The following is a 24,434-nucleotide window of genomic DNA, read 5'->3' as shown; positions in this document are numbered from 1 at the left end:
TTCCAAGAGTTATAATATTTTCAGAATTGCAAATTAGATACAACGCTCCAACAAAATTCTGCACCAGGGCCAAGAACATTATAGATGAGCCCAGCGAAGAGGCTAAAGAACATCCAACTCAACTGTGACTTTTTCTATAAAGGTAATGGGAAAAGAAAAAATACACACAGCAGAAGCAACTGCATCTCGTGTCTCCAGGCCACTGGGATCCTACCAATGCAGTAGTTCCTAAAATTTTAAAATATCCAATCACACAGACCCTTCGATAGAGAGATTCTAGCCTGTAAACTTTATCAATCCTGCAACAGAATTTAAAATGTTTTTCCATTACATGCACAAAGATGACTTCATTACACCATGAACTACAACTTTCTCATTCTTTCGTTCAATCATATTTATTGAGCATTTACTGTGTTCAGAGCACTGTATCAAGCCCACATCAAGCCATGGTTAGCACCTACTTCAAAGCAAAAATAAGGTCAGCTTAAAAGGAACATTTCCTTGCATCTTCACTGTTCTCAGATGATTTCACTATTCATTTATAAAAAATTCAGCCTTTCACTTCAGACTGCAGAGCCCAGAGTAAATATGCCCACAGTATATTTTCTACAACAGAGTTAGGCATTTGCTAAATTGAAGTTCATTTAGCATGAAAGCATCCTTTCGGAGTTTAGCAAAACCGCACAATTAGTGTTCCAGAAGAACAGAAGACCAGTGAGAGTGAGACCTGTTGGCAACATACCCCAACCCCACATCAACCAACCCAAAACAACACTCTCCTCGTCCACCTACTTGCTTAGTTTTGAAAATAAAAGTTGGGTAATAGGGCGGGATGGTGGAGCAGAAATGTGAGCAGGCCCCTGCTGCATCCAGCTCAGACCAAGAGCCTAACAGGGCAAGTCAGTTAGATCCCAGCACCCCTCCCATCCCTCAAAAGTAGTCAAAACCCTATCAGTGGGCAAGAGGAAAACCCAAGGAGCCAAGGAGGAAAATCCCCCGGGGACCAAGAAGAGAAGCAGCATGGCCTAGCAGATAGAGCATGGGCCTGAAAGTAAGAAGGTCCTGGGTTCCAGTCCCAGCTATGCCTCTTGTCTGCTGCGTGACCTTGGCCAAGTCACTTCACTTCTCTGGGTCTCAGTTTCCTCATCAGTAAAACAGGGATTACTACTTTTGAGTGCCATGCGGGACATGGACCATGTTCAACCTGATTAGCGTTTATCTTACTCCAGCCCTTAATACAGTGCCTGACACTCTGTAAGTGCCTGACAAATACCATTAAATAATAAAATTAAATTAAAAAATTTTTAAAAATTTAAAAAAACACTCCCAACTGATCATTCCTCAGCATGGCACACACTCGAGCCTTGTGGTGTCTCTCATTTGAGGAAACTACCTCATAACCCTTAAGACAGACACCCTAGGGAACCCTGACCGCCTCAAAAATCCTTCCCCCCACCCCACCGACCTCACAGGACTTCCCAAACCACCACCCTCCTCTGGGGATGTTTTCTCCCACCACGATGTGGAAAACAAGCAAGCAAAGCAGACTGTCCACAATACTCCGCAGCAGTCAGACCCTCAAATGAAAACTCTGGTTTCAGTCACCTCACTGTTGAAAGGATGCAGAGGAACGGAGATGGGCCAGGAACGAGCCATAAAGCTGCAAGTTAGAGTAATTGGGTTTGTTCAGTCTAGAGAAGCGGTAGTCAGCCAGTGATTTCATTTCAGTCACCAAATAAATGAGGATGCTGCTGCCCTGGGCTTCCCCCCGCCCAGTAGGGATCAAAAAGAGAAAGTGGGTTTAAATTAAGGCAGGAGACATCTTGACTGGGCAGAAGAAAGGACATTTTTGAGGTCCAGGGTGTTAACACACTGTAATGGGTTATGCAGGAAGGCCAGTGGGTTTGAAGACCCTTTAGTAAGGGGCAATTATGTGTTCAGGATGGGTTCATTATTTATCTGCATGAAGGCCAGGGGCTGGAAGAGATAAATGATTTTTGGAGATTCCTCCCGGTGATAGGACTCTGCCACTCTCCCCATGGATGGATACTGCCACTGAGAAGCAAGGTTTCTGCTGCTGTCAAAATATATCTTGTATTTTCCAAGACCGGCAAAGTATAGTATTTGCTAATTGACTTGAAGATTTGGAAATTAACTTCCTATAATTCCTTTCTGAACTAGACAGATCAATTGTGCTACCTTTTTATTCTTGACTGGAGCGTACTTAGGGTTTTGTTTTGTTTTGGGGTTTTTTGGGAAGATATTTCTGGGTATTTTTCTTAAGGGCCAGGAAATAAAATCCACTAAAAGGCATTTGCCAGTCATGGCCTAAATTACAAATGGGTTTGTGAAGAAAATGGCCTAAACCACATAATTTTTGATGACTGAATACAGGATATTAAAAGAAATCAACTTCCACGGAATGAAAATAGCAATCATGGCTAATTTTCTAGAAAAAAGTCAACTGATAATCAATGTCAATTTACATTGCAGTGATTAATTCTTAAAGCAGATTCTAACAAATGGATATTAACTATATAAAGGCAACACATACTGTCCACGCAGTTCGGGTTGCTGCTGCATCCTTGAAGGGCATATTTGAGCTGAACAAAGCACAGAGTAACCAAGATTATCAAGGGAATGGAGTCTTTGAGAAGGCCTGAAAACATTATCTTCAGTTTTGAAAAGTAAAGGCAAGGGAGAACCTGTTTCAATATTCAAAATCATAAAGGGTATATAGAAAGATTCCCTGTGTAATTTGCGTAGGCAAACATTGCTAGGTTTAAAAAAAAAAGTATCTGTTAAGCATTTACTCTGTGCCAGGTACTGTACAAAGTGCTGGGGTAGATACAAGCTCATCAGGTTGGAAACAGCCCCTGTCCCACATGGGGCTCTGTCAAACCTCATTTTACAGATGTGCTGAGGCACAGAGAAGTGAGGTGACTTGCCCAAGGTCACATAGCAGGCAAGGGGGGATTAGAACCCAGGTCCTTCTGACTCCCAGGCCCGTGCTCTATCCACTAGGCCATGCTGTTTCTCTCCCCTACCTGGGGGATTTTTCTCACTGGGAGAAGGTGGGGCAGTGGCCCACTGAGAGGATTGCATATGGTATTTGTTACCCCAAAAAGCTGCACTGTTAAGAACAACAGGCTCAAGAAAGGTCCACAATGGGTCACTTGGGAAAGTCAGAGATGAAGACAGAACAGTTAGGACTGTTAGAAGATACATTTATAGCCATCAGGCTAGCTGGGGAGGAAGGCAACCTTCCCACTGTTCTTCTAAGCAGTAGAACACTGGGATGAATGGTCCCTTGGTCTGACCTAGTATTCACAGTTTTTATATTCTCAGTGTCAGCCCTGATCTTCTGACCAAAGGTCAACTCTACCTACTCATGCTGTATAATCCTTTCCATTTTTCAAAGTTCTGTGTGATCAGAAGTAGTGAGTTCTCCTATAAGACAGGACCTACATTTTTGATGACCCTTGTTTTCTGGAAAACTCATTCTCTGTCTTGCCTAGGTGCTCGGCCATCTATTTTAAGTGCACTGTCAGAAAATGCTGCCTTCTTAGTTCGCCAATAAAATTCTATCCAAGATGTGTTGTAAAAACACATTAGAGGAGAACTGAACCCCTGTGCTTCCTTTAGGATGGCCCGCTAGAGGATAAGCATCCCGGAGCCAGGGAATGTGTCACTTTTTTGTTGTTTTACCCCCCAAGCGTTTAATACAAGGAACCCGGTGGACCCTCAGTGCCGTTACTATTATACAGTCAGGCTTTATCATAACAGAGAAAGCTAAGCTTAAAATTTTGGGGCGTTTCCTCTAAAAGTACATATGCCTAAGGACTGGAATACATCTCCAGACAAAGAAACCTTCTCTAACACCACTTTATATACTTGAACAGGAATGCTTCTCTCTCGGTACCTGGAGCTAACCAACCTTTCATCTGTTACACATGATAATTTCAGAACCACGACATTCTTGATCACTTGTTCGAAGAGTCGTCTGAAATATTTGTGGCTCTGGAAAGTCTACAATTCTTTAAGCCAGATTTAAAGGTCCTCAACTATTAAGCCATTTAAGCCCAGTACTTTTTTTTTTTTTAAAAAAAAAGTAATTGAAAAGAAATAACTTACTGAGTCAAGTGATTAAGAGCTCGTTATTTGATGGTTTATAGAAACCCCTACTACGCAGGTCTATCAATCATCTCTAAAACTATGAAACACATATAAGGACAGGAAAAAAAAACCCTGCAATTTTTCTATTATCGTAGGATGCAAAAGAGAATCATCAATGAAATGTCCCTGAAAGATAACGCTGGTGGGTGTATAAGAAGGAACTCTGGAGTCAAAAGTTGAAGCATCTAGCTTTAATATTCTCTCTGGGTGAGCCTCTAAGTGTCAGGGTCCGGGTCTAATTCCTGTATACTCTTTCCCCAGTGCTCCATACAGTGCTCTGCACCCAGGAAGTGCTTGCTAAAATACTACTGCTGCCTGCCCCAGGCAATACTGGTACATCACTTGAGATTTGTCACTGTCTCCCCCGCTTCTGGACTGTAAGCCTGTTGTGGGCAGGGATCGATGCTACTTGTTGCTGAACTGTACTTTCCAAGCACTTAGCACAGTCCTCTGCACACCGTAAGCGCTCAATAAATACGAATGAATGAACAAATTCACCCAACTCCCCAAATTAATTGACTTAAGGACAGTTTTAAAATTATTCAACACAAAGACATTTCTTACCTTCAGATTTTAATTTTGTAAGAACAAAAATCAGGTAGTTGTTAAAATCTGGATACTGGTTGAGTTGTTCCAGTTTCTAGAAGACACTTTAGTTAAGGAAACATTTTAGGAATCATCTAGGAGAGAGAAGCTTGTTTTTTTTAACACAAAAACAAATAGCCATAAATCTAGTTCATTACTATTGTAGTAGCACCCCTTCTATAAAAGCAAACCAGTGGTTACTTTCAATTAATACAGAGAGAACTCGATACCATGAGTTTGTTCCAAGTTTTCTAATGTAAATATACATGTTTTCTGTTTCACTTAAGAGTGTTCCATGGTAGCTGGTTCCCTGAAAAATACCTCCAAAGACTTGCCTCTACACTTTACGGCTAAACTTTTCAGTGGTTTTAACACAGAGAGACAATTATATTCCTGCAAAATTCACCAAATGGAAATTTAATGTTACAATCAACGACTATTATGATCAGAAAATCGTTCCTTTTTCAAAATAAGAGAACATAATTGTTTATCAAAATTTTAATCACCTAGCCAAAAAAGGCATCCAGATGCCTCTCAAATGGCAGAGAAATACATTTCGAAGAACACCCCCGCTGAAAACAATCTATGACAACAGAATATAAAAACAGTATATGTAGAGGTGATTTTTTTCATTTTAAGAGCACCTTTTAAGCCTTCAAATGCCATTGATGATTTTTTTTTTACTAATCCTAATTTTCTCTAATTCTTGACAACTCAAACTGCCAAACCATTCCTTTCCAAAACACTATTCAGGACGATTACAAACGGTATTAAGTGTATTGCTAAGAGACATTATCACTACTTTATTGTACTTAACAACTTCACAATTGTTTTTTCCCCAAGATCTATAATTTCCAGCGGTTCAAATTTGCAGGTACTTTGCTCTCATTTGCCAGGCAACGGTGACAAAATGTTCAGCCAGAGCCTCCCCCTTCCACACCCCAATCTTACCTATTAGCTTGCACACCAACCGCCTTACAGTTTAAGACGAGGCCTAGTGGAAAGAGCATGGGTCCATATGGAAGATGCAAATTCTTGTCTCTGCTTCTTGCCACTGACCTGCTGCTTGACTTTGGATAAGTCACATTCTCTCTGGGTCTCAGTCCCCTTATCCATAAAATGGGTTTGAAACTTGGTCTCTCCTCCCTGAAGTCTGTGAGCCCCAAGTGGGATAGAAACTGAATTAGGTTCCTGACACCTAACAGCGCTTAGCATACAAACAGGTGATTAATTAATGCCATTTCCATCGTTATAGTTATTATTACAAGCTTATCTTACATACATTAGTTACATCTCTAGGACAGACCCAAGATGTACTTTTTTTTTTTAAATTCACCCCATTAAAAACCAAACTTCTGATACAAACTAGGTAAAATGACTTGTTGACTGTTGACTACTGAGCTTTGCCAGTGATCGGTACACTGAAACATAAAATTAACAAGCTGGGAATATTTTAAGAAAAAGCACTCTGTACCGTTCCCAGTATTCATCACTTTCCCCCAAAAGGCAGCCAAGGCAGTGCTCATTCTAAATCCCTTGAGCTGACCAAATACTAACAACCATTTTTCTCTCACAGTACCTTACTGCACAGGTCATGTAGTTTCCCAAACCACTTCTGCCATGATTGCCTAATCTGTGAGACTACCCCCACCACCATGCAGGGGATACGATGCTAGTGTTATTTTTCCCAGATATATTTAAGTTCTTCCATAATATGGGTTTTCATTTTACCTTTTTGGATTGAACCCTGTAGGGAACGATATGTATCTATCTATCAGGATAGACTGCAACACAGTGATGGAGCAAATGGTTGTGGGCATCACAGCTCTAATCAAACCTGAGTTTTCCTTCCTACAGCGATCACCGAGAACATAACTGGCATACCTTGAAAGAGCAAATGTATTTATTTCCCCCTAAACCCACTCAGGTCTTAAGCTTGCAGTTATGCCTCCATACAAATATCCACGAATGTCTATCTGATCCTAAAAATCGTATCACAGGCCCCAAAAGGCTCCTGTGGGCAGTGAAGACCACCACAGTGGCTATCGAGGCAACAGCATTCTGGGTCATTTTGCTGTGGCCCGCCATCGGCACCGTACTGTGGCCACATTGGCTGTAAATGGATGCTGCACGCTAAAAACGTTTGTTGGCAAACTCTGCAGCGTGCCACACCCGGGCCCGTATTCCCACATGTTGCATTCCTCGCCCCTGTGGGAACAAGACCGTGAGGGACCGGGGAGCCCTAGCGATGCCGTGCAAGCCACCGGCACCACAACCAGTTCCTCCACCCAGGGTCTCGCTGAGTTTCGGGTCCGAGGTTCCAGCTGACGTTCCTGGCGGGAGATTCCCTCATCACAACAACCAGAATCCAGGTGTCATTTCTGTCTTGGGGACTGGACCCGGCGAAGGATGTGATAGAAATCACTTAGAAACTGCAGCACGGACTGGGGTCAAAGCTCTCACAGCTTCAAATCTAGAACCATAAAGAATTCGGAACACTTTACTCTTTCCCAAGTTAACTAATGGCTTCCGGGAACTACAAAACAATGTTCAAATTTCAGACAGAATCGGTACATTCCACAGGGCTGATTTTCAATGTTTCCGATCAGAACCTCTGCAGCGGGGTACTCTACTTTAGCTTGCATCCCTACTAGAGAAAACACCCTGGTAAATCCAGGGCTTGTTTACGGAACCAAATATGGGATGATTTGGTTACAGGATAGGGATCGGGAAAATCTGTCTCCAAGTTGGCCCTCCAAATGACTGGCCATCGGGATCCCACGAAGGCGGTGGCGATGACGTCACAAAACAGCGCATTGCAACCGAGCTCCAGCCAAGGGACCAGGGATTGCCAAAATTTAAGACTGGTCAGGGATCAAATCACTTTCTCTTTCTGCCACTTGATGCGCTTCAGGGGAAAACGGCTACCTACACAGGTGTCTAAAAATCAAAACGGGCTTCAATCAATAATTCCGGATTAGTAGGGTGAATCTGACTCTGACTGGAGAGAATTCAGTCATTAAATTTCCCAGGTTTGAGTAATATTGCAGTGGAGACAATCTGCTGTGGGGGACTGTCTCTATCTGCTGCCAAATTATACATTCCAAGCTCTTAGTCCAGTGCTCTACACACAGTAAGCACTCGATATGTACGACTGATCGAATTACGGGGCAACGAGAAAAGAACCCAACATTCAATGCCGCAGACACCGGCCTTCTCCGACTTGGCCTTTTTGAGTACGATTCCTCCTTAAAACTATTTTAAAACTTGAGTCCCCGCAATAAATTAGGATCAAGCCAGTTTGGGGAAAATGATGGCATTTGCTCAGCACTTACTATGTGCCGAGCACTGTTCTAAGCACTGGAGAGGATGCAAGGTGATGAGGTTGTCCCACATGGGGCTCACAGTCTTAATGCCCGTTAAGGATGAGGTCCCTGAGGCACATTTATTCTTCAGTAGTGTTTATTGAACGCTTACTATGTGCAGAGCACTGTACTAAGCGCTTGGGATACACAAATTGGTAACAGATACAGTCGGGCACAGAGAAGTGGCTTGCCCAAAGTCACACAGCTGACAAGCGGCGGAGCTGGGATTTGAACCCATGACCTCTGGGTCCCAAGCCCGTGCTCTTTCCACTGAGCCAAGCTGCTCTTTCAAGATGCACCCCCTTGCCCCATCCTCATTAAATTCAACGTCTTCTGCAAAATCTGCTTGGGATGCAAACGATGCAATTGAGCCATGGAGTGGTCCCCCAAAAAAGAGGTCTCAGCTAGATGCATGACTCTGGACACCGACCATCCCCGGGTGAGGAGGGGGCTGTCTTTCTTTCTCTTTTAGGGCCTTTATCTCCCGGTGTCCTGGGGGTTTGGGGAACACGTGTTGGGCCCGGGGAGTCCATCGAGGCACGGTGGGGGCTCTTAAGTGTTGCGGGGAGCTGGGGAGGCTCCTTGTCCCTTCCCTTTTCTCCCCCGTTTAGCCTGCGAGCCCGTCGTTGGGCAGGGAGGGCCTCTCTCTGTTGCTGCATTGTCCGCTCCAAGCGCTTAGTCCAGTGCTCTGCACCTCGTAAGGGCTCACTAAACAGGACTGAGTGAATGAATGAAGCTTCGGGGCCTGGATGGGAGGGGATCGATGGGGCCTCCGCAACGGCAGGGTCGCAACCGGGGCTTTTAGGAAAAGAAAAGGCCGCTGGCAACAGGTGGCGGCGAGGCCCGGGCCTGCGGGGCGGCCTTTCTTCCGCAGGCCCCGCGGTGCCCGGGCCAACGTTTATCTCGATGATGTTGTCCTCTTTTTGTTCTCTTTTCCTCTGCCGCCCCCCGCCTCCCCGCCCGCCGCATGTGGACGGCGAGCCCGTCCCGGGGCTGGTCCGCGGCCGGAGGGACCGGCCCCCAGCGCTTAGTGCGGTGCTCCGCCCGGGGCTCCAGAAATAGGCCGGAATGAGCCGAGGAGGCGTCCCTCGGGCCCGACGCGTTGGGCGAGGCCGCCCACCGGGGCTCGGGGCGGAGGCGCCATCCGGGGAGGAAGAAGAAGAAGAAGGAGGAGGAGGAAGAGGAGGAGGGCGAGGCCCGGGCACATGCTGCAAACAACGGCGTGTGCGGCCTGGCCAGTCCTGCGCGCTCCCGCCCAGCCCCCCCCATCGGGGGCGCGCGTGCCACCCCCCCCCCGGCGGGAGCGCGCGTCTTCTCCCCCCCCTTCCCCCCCCCCCCCGCGCGGGAGCGCGCACCCCGGACCTGAGGTCGAGGAGGAGGCCGCAGCGGCCTCGTCGGCTGGCGGCGGGCCGGGGCCCCGGCCCAAAAGGATACTTGTTGCACGGTCCTCTGGGTGGAGGTGTCCGGGGACTGGGACTCCTTCAGCAGCTGCAGGATCTGCTGGAGCCCCTGCTCGTCGGGTTTCCACTCGTACTCCATCTTGGTTCGCTGCGAAGAAGGAGGAGGAGGCGGCGGCGGCGGCGGCGGCGGGCGCGGGGAGAGACGGAACAAATGGGAGCCGCGCCGCCGCGGGGCCGCGCGCGTCCCCGCCCCGGGGCCCGCCCCCCCCCATCGCCCCCCCCCCTCCCCTTCTCCTCCCCCCCCACCCGCTTTCCTCCCTCCCCCCCCCCCCCGACCCCGGGACCTGCCTGCGGGGGCGGGAATTGGGAGCCCGAGTGAGTCCGGGGGAACCAACCGAGGGGGACTGGTACCGGTACCGGGGGGGCCGCCGCCGCCGCCGCCGTGTGCACCGAGCCGGACCACACTGAGTCACGGCCGCTGTGCAATGGGGCCCGGACCGCCGCGCGGCCCTGCCCCCTGGGTCCTAGCGCCCGGCCGCTTCCCCCGACCACCCCCTCCGCCTCCTCCCCCTCGCCCCTTCTCCTCCTTCAGGCGGCCCTTCCTTCCTCCAGTCATTCCGCCGGGCCATCCGTCGCTCAGTCATTCCTTCCCGCAATCATTCCGGCGGTCCATTCAATCAGCCCATCACTCAGGCATGCCTTCATTCAAGCGTCCCTTCGGCCATTCAGCCAGTCGTTCATCCTTTCAGTCAGTCACTCAGTCATTCGTTTGATCATTCAGTCAGCCATTCCTTCATTCAGTCATTCCATGGGTCATTCGATCAATCCACCATTCGGTCATCCCTTCCATTCAATCATCCCTTCGGTCATTCAGCCAGTCGTTCACCCATTCAGTCAGTCATTCCGTCATTCAGTCAGTCACTCAGTCATTCGCTTGATCATTCGGTCGGCCATTCCTTCATTCAATCATTCCATCGGTCATTCGATCAATCCATCATTCCGTCATTCAGTCAGTCACTCGGTCATTCGTTTGATCATTCGGTCAGCCATTCCTTCATTCAATCATTCCCCCATCAGTCATTCGATCAATCCATCATTCAGTCATTCCTTCATTCAAGCATCCCTTCGGTCATTCAGCCAGTCGTTCATCCATTCCGTCAGTCATTCAGTCATTCCATCATTCATTCAGTCACTCAGTCATTCATTTGATCATTTATTCAGTCAGCCATTCCTTCATTCAATCATTCCCCCATCAGTCATTCGATCAATCCATCATTCAGTCATTCCTTCATTCAATCATTTCTTCGGTCATTCAATCATCCCTTCGATCATTCAGCCAGTCGTTCATCCATTCAGTCAGTCATTCCATCATTCATTCATTCATTCATTTGATCATTCATTCAGTCAGCCATTCCTTCATTCAGTCATTCCGCCGGTCATTTGATCCATCCATCATTCAGTCATTCCTTCATTCAATCATTTCTTCGGTCATTCAAGCATCCCTTCGGTCATTCAGCCAGTCGTTCATCCATTCAGTCAGTCATTCCGTCATTCATTCCGTCATTCAATCATTCAGTCAGTCATTCAATCAATCCTTCGGTCATTCAATCCTTCATTCAATCATTTCTTCGGTGATTCAATCATTCCTTCGGTGATTCAATCAGTCATTCATCCATTCAGTCAGTCATTCCATCAATCAGTCAGTCATTCCTTCATTCAATCATTCAGTCATTCAATCATTCAGTCATTCATCCAGTCAGTCATTCCTTCATTCAATCATTCAGTCATTCGTTCAATCATTCAATCACTCAGTCATTCATTTGATCATTAATTCATTCAGTCGGCCATGCCTTCATTCAGTCATGCCGCTGGTCAATCAATCCATCATTCAGTCATTCCTTTGGTCATTCAATCATTCCTTTAGTCATTCAATCATCCATTCAATCAGTCATTCGATCATTCAGCCAGCCATTCCTTCATTCAGTCATTCTGTCGGTCATTCAATCAATCATTCAGTCATTCCTTCATTCAATCTTTCCTTCAGTCAATCAATCCTTCGGTCATTCAATCGATCAATCATTCAGTCATTCCTTCATTCAATCATTTTCACTCAATCCTTCGGTCATTCATTCAGTCATGCAATCATTCAGTCAGTCATTCATCCATTCAGTCATTCATCAATTCAGTCATTCCATCATTCAGTTAGTCATTCATTCAATCATCCATTCAATCAATCATTCAGTCAGTCATTCCATCATTCATTCAATCACTCAGTCATTCATTTGATCATTAATTCATTCAGTCAGCCATTCCTTCATTCAATCATTCCATCAGTCATTCAATCAATCAGTCATTCCTTCATGCAATCATTCCTTCAGTCATTCAATCAATCATTCAGTCATTCAATCATCCATTCAATCATTCAGTCACTCATTCCATCATTCAGTCACTCATTCCATCATTCATTCATTCAATCATTCATTCAATCACTCAGTCATTCATTTGTTCATTAATTAATTCAATCATTAATTAATTCAATCATTCATTCAGTCATTCAATCATCCATTCATTCAGTCACTCATTCCATAATTCAGTCATTCAATCATTCATTCATTCATTCAATCACTCAGTCATTCATTTGATCATTAATTAATTCAATCATTCATTCAGTCATTCATTTGATCATTAATTCATTCATTCAGTCAGTCATTCATTCAATCAACCATTAATTCATTCAATCATTCATTCAGTCCTTCAATCAGTCAGTCATTCAATCAATCATTCAGTCAATCATTCACAAATTCATTCAGTCAATCATTCATTCAGTCTTATTTCTTGAGCACTTCCTACTACTAATAATGTTGGCATTGATGAAGGGCTTACTCTGTGCAAGCACTGTTCTAAGCACTGGGGTGGGGGGCGGGGATACATGGTATTGAGGTTGTCCCAGGTGGGGCTCACAGGCTTCACCCCCATTTTTACAGAGGAGGGAACTGATACTTGAGCACTTCCTCTGTGCACAGCACCATCCTAAGTGCTTGGAAGGTACAATTTGGCCATGGAGGGAGACGATCCCTGCCCAATAAGGGGTTCATAGTCTAAATGGGAAAAAATAACGGGGGCATTTGTTAAGCACTTACTACTAATAATAATAATGATGGCATTTGTTAAGCACTTACTATGTGCAAGGCACTGTTCTAAGCGCTGGGGGAGATACAAGGTAATCAGGTTGTCCCACGTGGGGCTCACAGACTTAATAATAATAATGATGATGATGGCATTTGTTAAGCGCTTATTATGTGCCAGGCACTGTTCTAAGCACTGGGGAGGAGACAAGGTGATCAGGTTGTCCACGTGGGACTCGCAGGCTTCATGCCCATTTTGCAGATGAGGTAACTGAGGCACAGAGAAGTTAAATGACTTGCCCAAAGTCACACAGCTGGCAAGCGGCAGGGCCGGCATTAGAAACCACAACCTCTGACTCCCAAGCCCGGGTTCTTTCCACTGGGCTACGATCTGCATGTCATTAAAAAAACAGAGTAATAAGTAATATGTACAAATATGCACAAGTGCTGTGGGGAGGGGAAGGGGGAAGAGCAGAGGGTGGTAGGAGGGGGAATGAGGGAGGGCTCAGTCTGGGAAGGCCTTCTGGAGGAGGTGAGCTTTGAAGAGGGGAAGGGAGTTCTTGAGCACTCCCTCCCAAACTCACAATTTACAATATTAGTAATTAAGGGCATCGTGAATTAAACGGACGCTTTTCCTTCTCTTGTTCTAAAATCTATAATTTAAATAATTAGCAACCCACACTTGGAGGCAAGCTACTGGTAAAGGAGTAGGGTATTCATGGAATTTTACTGAAAAACAAAAGGAGTATTCTTTCATGGGCTTCTAGTTTGGAAGTGTTCGTTCACCGGGCTAGATTTCTAATAAGGCACTTGAGCTCTTGGGAGGAAAGGTGCTAGAGCAGTACAAACTGTTAATACTAATTAGTTAGAACGGGGAGAATTTAACTGACCATTTAAACGAAAAATAAAGAGAATAATTTTGATTACTGGGTAATAATAACTATTATTATTGTTATTTGTTAAGCCTTTACTATGTGCCAGGCACTGTACTAGGCCCTGGGGTGTATACAAGCAAATCAGGTTGACACAGTCCCTGTCCCACATGGGGCTCACAGTCTCGAGCACCTCCAAGGTTTCTGTCAGTTAACTGAATTTATTCTGCACCCCCTTGTATGCAGGACGCATCTGGGTGAAACTAAAATGGAAATGAGATATGGTCCCTTTCCTCAAGGAGTTTACAATCTACTAGAGAAAGACAGAATACAAATATTATAAATACGGATATTTAAGACAAACAGCAGAAGCATGGGAACCAATAAAATAAACATTAAAGACAAATGTATTGCAGAACCTCAAATGCTGAACTTCCAAAAAAAAAAAAATAGTTTCCAGAGACCATTTCTGACTGTCAGGTAAGTGGGGGCCTTTACGCGGAGTCAGGTACAGAAGCTGGAGCTGGGATCAGCAAGATTGGAGATATTCCAGAGATAGAGGCTGGAGGGCTCATTTCTGATTGCCGCAAGAATACTCCATCTCGATACAACTAGGTCCCCAAACTGCCTTTGGAGTTAGAGTTCGATTGACGACTAGATTCAAGGAAGATTAATATATGAAGTTTTCATAAAATAGGTGAATTTTTAATAGACGATATGGTCTGTCCTCAAATCCTAAGAACTAAAAAAGAACCTCCTCCCATCTCCTCCAGAAGTCAAGTTGGGGGAAATGGTTAATTCATGGGGTACACTGAGTACCCACCGTGTTCAGAGCACAGAACTAAGTGCTTCAGAGAGTGCATTATTAAACATGACCCATAACCTCAAGGGGCTTATAATCATACCAGGCCAAAATGGATAGAGATGAGTGACAAGTCAAGTTCAGACTTGAATTTGCCAGGCTCAGATTTGGCCCCCATCCCGTGCCATCCTTAGCAGGATAAGAGGCCAGTCAAGCAAGGGAGGGGAAGCCAAGTTGAGGGAAGCCAAGTTGACGGACAGCCTTCATGCCTAACTTTGGTCGGGTTTTCTAATTTAATTCAATTGCAGGCTTTTAAGAGGGCAAGTGATAGGATCTGAAGGCTGCCTGATGAAGTTTATTTTAGCTGCAGTGTTTAAGACACAAAAAGGGTGGGTGAGTGGAGGCTGGAAGTTGGAGGTTTGCAAGGAAGTGCTTCAGTGGTTCAGGCATGACATGTAAGTATAGATTCCTGACTAGGTTGTAGGTGAAAGAAAGGAGTGGAATCATAAAAAATCGGTAAGAGTAGGGCTTGGTAATGATCAAGTGACAAAACAGAAAGACATACCTAACCTCTGCACCCCTATCATTCCTATGTCAATTGCTGGATGCATTCACTTGAAATAGGCAAGATTGCCACCCAACAGGGCTTCTTACTCCGTGCTATTTGACAGTCTGTTGGCAGGGAACTGCAGGCTATCCCAGATAACCTGGGTGGTCCCAATTTACTTGTCAGAAACAGGATTGGCCCCTCAAGTTCAAAAGAATCATCTCAGGCCACCATTTCAAACCCAGCAGAGAATAGGATAATTGAAACACAGAGCAATCTCATGACTGAACAGTAGTCTTTGTTAAAAGCGCTGCTGCTAACTACTGGGGGTTTTTTTGTTTTTGGTTTTTTTTGTTTGTTTGTTTTGGTTTTTTTTTTTTAGAGAAAATGGCTGCAACACTACACAACCGCTGGAGTTTAACTTTCTTGTTGGCAGTTTTAGCCGCCAAATACTGAATATGAATCAGGCTCACAATTTAAAACAATCTCGTTACTTCCCTATCATATACCAGTATCAACAGTAATTACTGAGTGCCTACTTGAGGGCAGGGCACTAGACTAGGCGCTCAGGGAATACTAAGAATTAATGGACATAATCCCTCATCTTGCATTTATAATCCCTGGGGGAAGACACATTTTTGGCAAATTGTAGAATAAATATAAATAGCCTCAAATGAGTAAATGATCAACCGGCCAAAAGATAAACAGATGAGTGAATGGGATAGTATGACTGGGAGGATGTATACATTCACCAGGAAGCCCCTCCTGGCGGTGGTGACTTTTTAGAAGGGCTCTGAAGAAGGGAGGAACCTGGTTCTGTAAAGCTGTACGTGCAAGAGGTTTCAGGAAGGGGGAAAAGCATGATCAGTGAGTGAAAAGCAGCAGCATATCCAGTGACACAGTTTTGCTTGGGAGAACCAAAGGGCATCTGCTTATGAGTGTTGAGAAATGGGGGCGGTCAATGGCAAGAGAGCCAGCTGACGGGCAAGCCTTGAACCTCACGGACAGCTGTTTCATTCGGAAAGCAGAGGAGAGCCACTCAAGATTTCAGAGAAGGGAAATGGTGTTGATACTATCAAATAAAACCTATCTGGTCCTTTCTTGTTCTCTGAATATATTGTATTAACAGAATTACATTATACAGATAATGGATTTCCTGCTACCCTGGTTTCTGAGTGGAGAAAAGGGCTCCAAAGTACTGCCCTCCCATCAGCACAGCAGAGATGCAGGGGAGCAGAGAGATGCTTGGGCCCTGTTTCAGATTCCTGCCACAGCTAAAAAGAGTCTCCCCGTCATGCTCCTCACAGGCTGGAAATTAGCTCCAGCCATTCCCTGGGTTTCCTGAAACCTTTGGTTAACCCAACCGGGGTGTTTTGGGTGTCTTGTGCCCAAAAGGAAATCAATGGTTTGGCCTCAGATACATTTCTAGTGGGGACACCTTTTGGATATAGTTCATGCAATTATAGTAATAAAAATAGTAACGTGGTATTTGTTAAGCACTTACTATACCCCCAATCCTGGACTAAATGCTGGGGTAGACGCCAGATTATCAGGTAGGACAGTCACTGTCCCACATGGGGCTCACAATCTAAGGAGAAGGGAGAACAGATTTCTAATCGTTAATTTAAAGATAAGGAAACAGGTAATAAGAAGTTAATTGACTTGCCCGAGGTTACACAGCAGGCAAGTGGCAGGGCCAGGATCAGAACCCAGGCCCTTTGAGTCTTGGGTCCATGCTCTTTCCACTAGACTACACTGGACCCGAGCACATCCAAGTGATATTAAAAATAAACTTTACATGCACATAGTGCCTACACAGTGTTTGTGTGTGCACACATATACACACACACACAATTATACTGATTTTTCTGATTTCCCTAACGACCACTTTTCATCTCCCCTATGCCAGACCTCTCAAGGGTCCACTGCCTGCTCCTCCAAGAATTTTTCCTAGATTAACCCTCTCCCTGCCCCTTCTGCCTTTCCACACAGGAATTAATACACAGGACTGAATACCCAGCACTTACAATTTTAGCTAAAGAGAACTAAAAATACATGTCATTTTGGAGATAGAAACCAAAAATGCAAAGGACATGGGCTCCTGAATGGAAGTACCCATAGTCTGTTGGGGATCATCTACAATACACAGTGCTTTCAGAGGTGAGCATGAGGAAAACAAAATGAAATTAACTGCTCATCACCACCAGTAAAACAAGAGAAGTAAGGAAGATGAAGCATCTACTGGCTGAAGCCACAATTATTAAGAATAATAACACTACACATTTAAACAACTTTAATATCTCATTAATTCTCAGAATATCCCTGTGAGGCAGGTAGATGGCAAGTATTATTTTCATTTTATAAATGGACAAATATGAACACGCTAAATGGTCTGCCCAAGGTCACACAATATGCCAGGTCTCAACTCCTAAATCTAGCATTTGGTACCCTAGAACACACCTAGTTAATGCGTTAAGCCAAAGTGAAAATCCAAATAAGAGCTGTTCAAGGGTTTGAAAGTGAGGAGTATGACTAAAAAGTGCAACTGGTGAATGTTCTGTGGCAAACCCGTGGTGCAACGTATTAAAGGTCATGGGGAGGAAAGAAGTTAAAGGAGCTCATTCCGTGAATGAAATGACAAGTGGTTTACTAATATGAGCACTTGAAGTATTCAAAATTCAGGCAAGGTTTACACGCCAGAACAAGAAGAAAGCAGGCAGGGGCAGAACAAGACTAAAGACCTAAGGAAAGACTGAATAGAACAGTTTTCTGCAGTGAAGAAAACGTATCTAATCGTATGCATAGCTCTCTTCTTAAATTGCCCCTAATTTCTTTGAAAAATTAAATAATCAAATTGATTGCTTGGAAAATTTGAAGAAGCAAAGATACAAATATTAATTTTTCAAGCACTACCCACTTTAAAAGTTCTGCTCGACCACTACATAAATCCTGAATTTGCCTCAGTGAGAAAACAAAGATGGAGGAAAAGGACAAAAGGGAGTAAAGTAGGGCTGTGTGCTCTAAAGAGAAAGTGGATTGTTTGGGATTCTTTTTAAGTATGGGGTATTCTGGTGGAGATAAATATGGTGATATAGAAATATAATTTTAGGTCGATGCCCTTGCCCAGGCCCACAGAGGAGCCTCACCCGTGTGCGGAAGAGAAGCCCCACAGCCTGCAGGACTCTGAGGCTCCCTGAGGGGAACTTGGGGGTTAGAAAGCGATTTGAGGAACAAGGAGGATGCAGAGAAGCTTGGTAATAGGCAGTCTAGAGCTCTCCAGACACCTCCCACCCTCGTCTGCAGAAGAGCTTTCCAAACAGCTTTCCAAACTCACAGAATATCGGGGAGGTGGGTGGCAATTAGATAAGGGCGGTCAGGATTAGAGCAGTAAGGAACCTGAGGAGTTCAAATGACATCTTTGTTGTCATTTCAATTTATTCTGATATTTCTCCTCCCATATATCTGTCTTCCCCTCTTTAAAACTGTGAATCCCTTGTCAGAATAAATATCTATTTATTCTTCCCAGTGTTTAGTACACTGCTTCAAACATTATAAGTACTTAATAAAGGCAACTATTGATCGGTATTGATGGATAACTTGTTTAGATAACTAGAAAACTCCCCCTTTAGACTGTAAGCTTGTTGTGGGCAGGGAATGTCATTGCTTATCACTGCATTGTACTTTTCCAAGTGTTCAGTACAGTGCTCTGCACACAGTAACTGCTCAATAAATACCAATGAATGAATTCTATAAAACAGAGTAAAGTATAAAAGTTGGAAGGGAAGCCTGAAAGACAAATCCTCAAATTTCAATCTAAAAGTCAACTAATAGCATTTACTGAATGTGTACTCTACGCACACTTTATTAAGTGACTGGGAGAGGACAGTAGAGTTAGTAGACATGATCCCTACACCTAAGGAACTCACAACCTAGTGGGAGAGACGGGCACTAAAATAAATTCCAGGTAGAAAGGAATAGAGATAGCTACAAAAGCACAAACCAGTGAGGAACGGGGAGGGCTTAGATGAGGTGGAAGTGCAGAAGTGGCAGTTGAGGGGGATATAAGGTGGGGAGATGAGAAATTAATGAAGGCAAGTGAGGCACTGTTCTCTCAAAGAAAGGTAAGATAGCCTACTGGCAGGAGCAGGAGACTGGATTCTAATCACTGGGCTACTGGGGGACCTTAAACAATCACTTCATCTCCCTGGGACTCTGTTTTTTTTATCTATACCCTGGGGATAAGATATCTACTCTTATTTTAGGTTGAGAGTATCATATGGGATAGGGACTGCATCAACCCATAGGCTCAGTACACAACAAGTCCTGTTGAATATCATAACTCTTATTATTGTCATGCCACTCAGGCAATAACAGTGTTGCCTAGTGGATAAAACGCAAACTCAGGAGTCAGGATCTGAGTTCTAATCCTGACCCCACATATCTGCTGTGTGACCTTGGGCAAGTCACAACTTCTCTATGCTTCAGTTACCTCATCTGTAAAATAGTGATTATGATAGTAGGACTCATGTGGGACATGGACTGTATTCAATCTGATTAGCTTGTATCTGTCCTAATGCTTAGTATGGTGCTTGCTTCACAAATACCATTTAAAAAAAAAAGTCAGAGGCACCTCGTCTACACTCAATCCACTTACCCTACAAATCTCTATGGTTTGTTTCGATCTTGGGTATGCTTCTCTCTTCACTTTCCACTCTACTGACAAGATATCTGATGCTCTCATGGCTAGGATTACTATCGCTTCAATGGTGATTCCCCAATTTCTAGAGCCAAATGATTTCAGTCCTGGAATATTTCAACTGACTCTGGCTAGCATCCTGCCTCCAAATTCTAACTTAATCAGTATGGGATGCTGAAGCCTGTATCTTTTTCTTCACCCACGTGTTTTGCCATACTGTTCCGCTCAATTTCTCTGCATTAAATTCACACTATTCTTCTTTAATCTTCAACCTCCCATTAACCACTTATTTACAGCACTCCTTTTACCATGTCTTCCAATTCTTCCACTTTTCTACTAGGGGCTCACTGAGCTAAATTTTTCATTTTCAACAATTCTTCTTTTACTAATTATCACAGTCTTTATTAATCACTTACTATGCCAAGCAATGTGGTCAATCAGTGCCAAGTAATGTGGTCAATCAGATTGAAAATAGTCCCTGTACCATTCAGGGTTCACATGAGAAGAACAACAGGTATTTTATTTCCATTTTACAGATGAGGAAACAGGCCCCGTTAAATGACTTGCCCAAAGTCACCCAGCAGAGCAGTGTCAGAGCCAGGACTAGGGCATGGGTCTTCTGACTTTCAGTCCCATGCTCTTGCCACTAGACCACACTGCCTCTTTTACACATCGTTTAGCAATATTATGCTCACTGAAATGGATTGGGTTGAGCAGAATGAGTGGGAAAAGGGAGAAAATAAGCAGTCATTGTGAAAGATATCCACAATTGATTCTGAGGTGACATTGTCAGAAAGAAATATCCTTTTGAAATCTTGAGCAGTGATTTTTTAACCATTTGTTTTTTGAAGGTGTAAAAGCGGCATGGCATAATGGTTAGGCCACTGGCCTGGGAGTCAGAAGGTCAGGGGTTCTCATCCTGACTCTGCTACTTGTCTGCTGTGTGACCTTGAGCAAGTCACTTCACTTCTCTGGACCTCAGTTACCTCTTCTGTAAATTGGGGATGGAGACTAGGAGCCCCATATGGGACAGGGACTCTGTCCAAACTGATCTGCTTGTATCCACCCCAGTGCTTAGTACAGATCCTGGCACAGAATAAAAGCTTAGCAAATATCACAATTATTATTATTATCATCCTTGGCTGGACCTCCACCAGCTGCCTCATCTACAGGGGGTACAGCTGACGATCCCAGAAAAAAAGAACTAAAACATTACTTGCCTGAACACAGCAAACTTTAAGGATATATAACCCATTTACTTTAAAGAGGTAGATAATAGAGAGCAAACACGTAAGCAAATAGATTACCCTCATCCTTCTTTGCTAAAGCAAACAGCAGTAACTTAGGCCAAGTGCTCTGTTAAGAACCATTAGTTGTCTCATTAACACCTAGTGCAAAGGAGTACCATAGAGTAGTGATTGTTTAACAATAGGCCAAAGCACATCAATAGGATGTAGAGACTATTGGGGTGTCCCTAGAATAGGGGACTCCACCACTATTTGGGGTGAATATTCCTTGGGGGTGCCATAACTCAAGAGCAAAACGCCACATAAGGTGAGGAAAATAAAAGTGTGGCCTAGTGGAGAGAACACGGGTCTGGTAGCCAGAAGGGCCTGGGTTCTAATCCCAGCTCTGCTACATGCCTCCTGTACAACTTCTCTGTGCCTCAGTTTCCTCATCTATAAAATGGGGATTCAATTCCTGTTCTCCCTACTTAGAGGCCGTGAGCCCTGCATAGGACAGGGGCTGATTAGCTTGTGTCTTTACCAGCGCTTAGAAAAGTGCTTGATTCACAGTAAGGGTTTAACAAATATCACAATTATTATTATTGTTAACAAAATATAGAAGCACGGTGAAGTAGTACCCAAGGAGTAGTCTGTGAGTAATGTCCCTCTCCCCTGGCTTCTGGTGGATGAGGGAAAGGGAAGAGATTGTGCCTGAAGACCACTCCTCATTTGTAGGGTAGGACACCAGCCAAAAGTGGTTTGGGGAACACTACAAGATTTCATAAACATTCTGGATGGGGGCTGAATCCACAAATTCTGAAGTACAAGGCTCAATAAATATGAAAAACAATTGAAGACTTTGTCAAAGTTGACATTTAGGTGGCAGAGCAGGGTAAAAATCAGAATATGGAGTCAACAGTAGAGTAATAGAATATGGAATGGAGGAAAATGTTATTAAAAAAAACTTGTGCAGGGAATTTCCAACATGTCTTATGTGATGTCTGGTTTTCACAGTCCACTTTTGTATCACTTGTTTTAGATCAAGACCCCCCAATTCGATTTTGTAAGTTTTGGACTAAACTTCCATTTTCTGTTTATTTGTCCATCAGATCTGCTTATTTTCTGTTTGTTCCATCGCTTTCAACTGATTTTACCAATGCCCAGCTGAGATTACTGCTACTGAAATGTATTTAAGTAGGCGATTCATTACTATACATGCCGTCTTATTACATGGGGGATAGAGTTGTCCTTTGGTCCCAGGATGGCATTGGGTTAAACAATCAATTTACTGAGTACTTACTGTATAGGCACTTGGGAGAGTACAACAGAGTTGGTAGACATGATCCCTGCCCATGAGGAGCTAAAAAAAATTACAATCCCAGCAAAATGGATTGCTGCTTAGTTGCTCTCACAGCACATCAACAAAAGGAAAAAAAAAATAGTCTCCCAGAAATCCTCAACACAGCTTCCTATTCACAACAAACTCTGCCCTGGGCTAATGCGCACACCCAGCTCTGCTGATAAAACCTCTTGGAAGTTTCTCACCGAGTTTTGGCTGTATTGGAAAAGAGCTGGGAAGAAAAATGGGCAGAGCACCAGGTTGGACATTTCACACCCCCCATTTCCCGCCGGCCTCTCCGCAACCACACACACAAAAAATAAAAAATAGAATCCTTGGGGCCCAAAAGAGGCTGCACATTTTAATGCGTTTGTCCCAAGCCAGGAGCTAGAAGAGAATGGAGGGAAAATGAGAGGCCCTCCTGGGTGGCCAGCAGCAACAGATCTGAGTTTCCTCTGATCCAGGGCAGAGTGAATCGCATATATTCTGGACCTTCACCAACTAAGTGTTATCTGAGTAAGACCGATGGAAAATTTAGAAAACACAGTGGTAGACAATCTCCAAGAGAACTCCACAGTTTAAGGATGAATTGTGTCAGTTATTTAACCAGGCAGTTGCAATATTCTGGGGGGCAGAGAGAATCTGAGGAGAAATATTAAAGAAAATGAGGCTTTGAAATGGAGGGAAAGAAAATTAACAGTTGACAATTCAAGACTAAGAAAAGAAGATACCTTTTATTCAGCAAATAAGCCCGTGGAATTAATGACCACAGAAATTTGGGCAGTCAGTAAATTAATAGTAATAACCACTATGGTATTTGTTAAGCCCTTGCCAGTCAATCGTATTTTTTGAGCATTTATTGTGTGCAAAACACTGTACTAAGCATTTGGGAGAGTATAATATATCAGACACATTCCCTCCCCACATCGAGCTAACAGTCTAGAGCACTACAAGCGCTGTATTATGCATTGGGGTAGATACAAGATAATCACGTCAGACACAGACCCTGTCCCACAAGGTCTTCATATCCTAAAGAGGGGAGAGAACAGATCCTGAATCCCCATTTCACAGGTGAGAAAACTGAGCGACTTTACCTATGTTCTCACAGCAGGCAGATTGGCGGAGCCAGGATAAGAACCCAGGTCCCCTGACTCCTAGTCCCGTGCCCTTTCCACTAGGCCTCTACTTCTTGGAGGTTCTTAAAGCGTTTAAATAAGTTCACGGACAATAGGTGCATACAGCTTTTTAAAGGAAAAAGCTAGTGACGTTAGATAGCTAAAGATGCATTTTGATACATTACTGGTTCGTGATGTGTTACATGAAGGGAGAGAGGTTTGAAGGTACAACCCTAACTACTGTTTGTGGGGGGGTTGGGGGGGAGGTGAATGGTGAGGGAAAGGCGTGAGGGAGAGGGATGTCATAGACAGCAATTATCACATATTCCTCCAAACATTTCTGGTACCATAACCAGAGTCAAAATACTAGGCTAGAGGAGCAGTTGCGTGACCCAGGGTGAGATGCAACTGCCCAGAGCATGACAGACAGATGAGAAGAGAGTTGAGGAAGCCCAGGGATTTCAGAGTAATTGAGAAAGGGAAGGAGAAATGAAAGAAAATGCTGAGGGAGTCCAAAATTTAAAAGAACGCCACAAAGAAATATGACAAAAACGTTCTTTAAAGTTGAACACATTTTTCACATCTAAAGGATCAATACTAGCACTTGGTACAATGCTAAAGAGTCAATGGGAGTTGAATAAATAGTTGTTATAAGGAGATGGTAGTCTGATCGGGAACAAGTTATTAATAACATATGCCTTTTTTTGCAGCAGCAGCAGCACTTGTTATTGCTACAGGGGATCCAAAAACCAAACAATACTTTTCAGGAAGTTGCATCCCGAAGGATAAGAAATCGTCCCAGATACAGAGAGCAGCTATTAACCTATGATTTCCCCCTCTAAAGAACTATCTATTTCAAACAATATATGAACCAAAAAACAAGCACTATAACTATCCCAAACTGAAACTAGGGGCCCTACAATATTACAATCAGACTACTTCTAAGACTCCTGTAGAAAAGGAGAGTCCTAAAAACCATGTCAGATAGAAATGTTGTAAGTCGAAACCATTTTTCTCACAGGAAGAATATCATAAATGGGAAACTGGTTCTTGAATCGAGGTTGGCTAGCCTATTTTTACCAAATTACCCAGAGCTGCATACTCCATTACAGGTGAGTAAAAGAGCTACAGTAAATCTTTCTTCATCTGTAGCACAGTGGATTGCCGATTCTTCTTGGTAACGCCG

General features: G+C 44.0%; 1 protein-coding gene across 3 annotated transcripts in view; it reads right to left on the bottom strand.

Moving 5' to 3' along the window:
* The window catches only part of TNPO1 (transportin 1), a 79,095-nt gene that overhangs the window by 39,413 nt on the left and 15,248 nt on the right, over positions 1-24,434 (bottom strand). For all 3 annotated transcript variants that reach the window (XM_029076308.2, XM_029076306.2, XM_029076304.2), the window contains exons 2-3: positions 9,561-9,674; positions 4,741-4,816 (exon numbers count right to left, since the gene is read on the bottom strand). In XM_029076308.2, the coding sequence (XP_028932141.1) occupies positions 4,741-4,816; positions 9,561-9,674 (190 nt within the window). The remainder of the gene's footprint in view (positions 1-4,740; positions 4,817-9,560; positions 9,675-24,434) is intronic.

Source organism: Ornithorhynchus anatinus, chromosome 1 (assembly GCF_004115215.2).
Source record: "Ornithorhynchus anatinus isolate Pmale09 chromosome 1, mOrnAna1.pri.v4, whole genome shotgun sequence".
Lineage (NCBI taxonomy): Eukaryota > Metazoa > Chordata > Mammalia > Monotremata > Ornithorhynchidae > Ornithorhynchus > Ornithorhynchus anatinus.
Note: the sequence above shows the minus strand (reverse complement) of the source record. Positions and strands in the feature narration are given on the sequence as shown.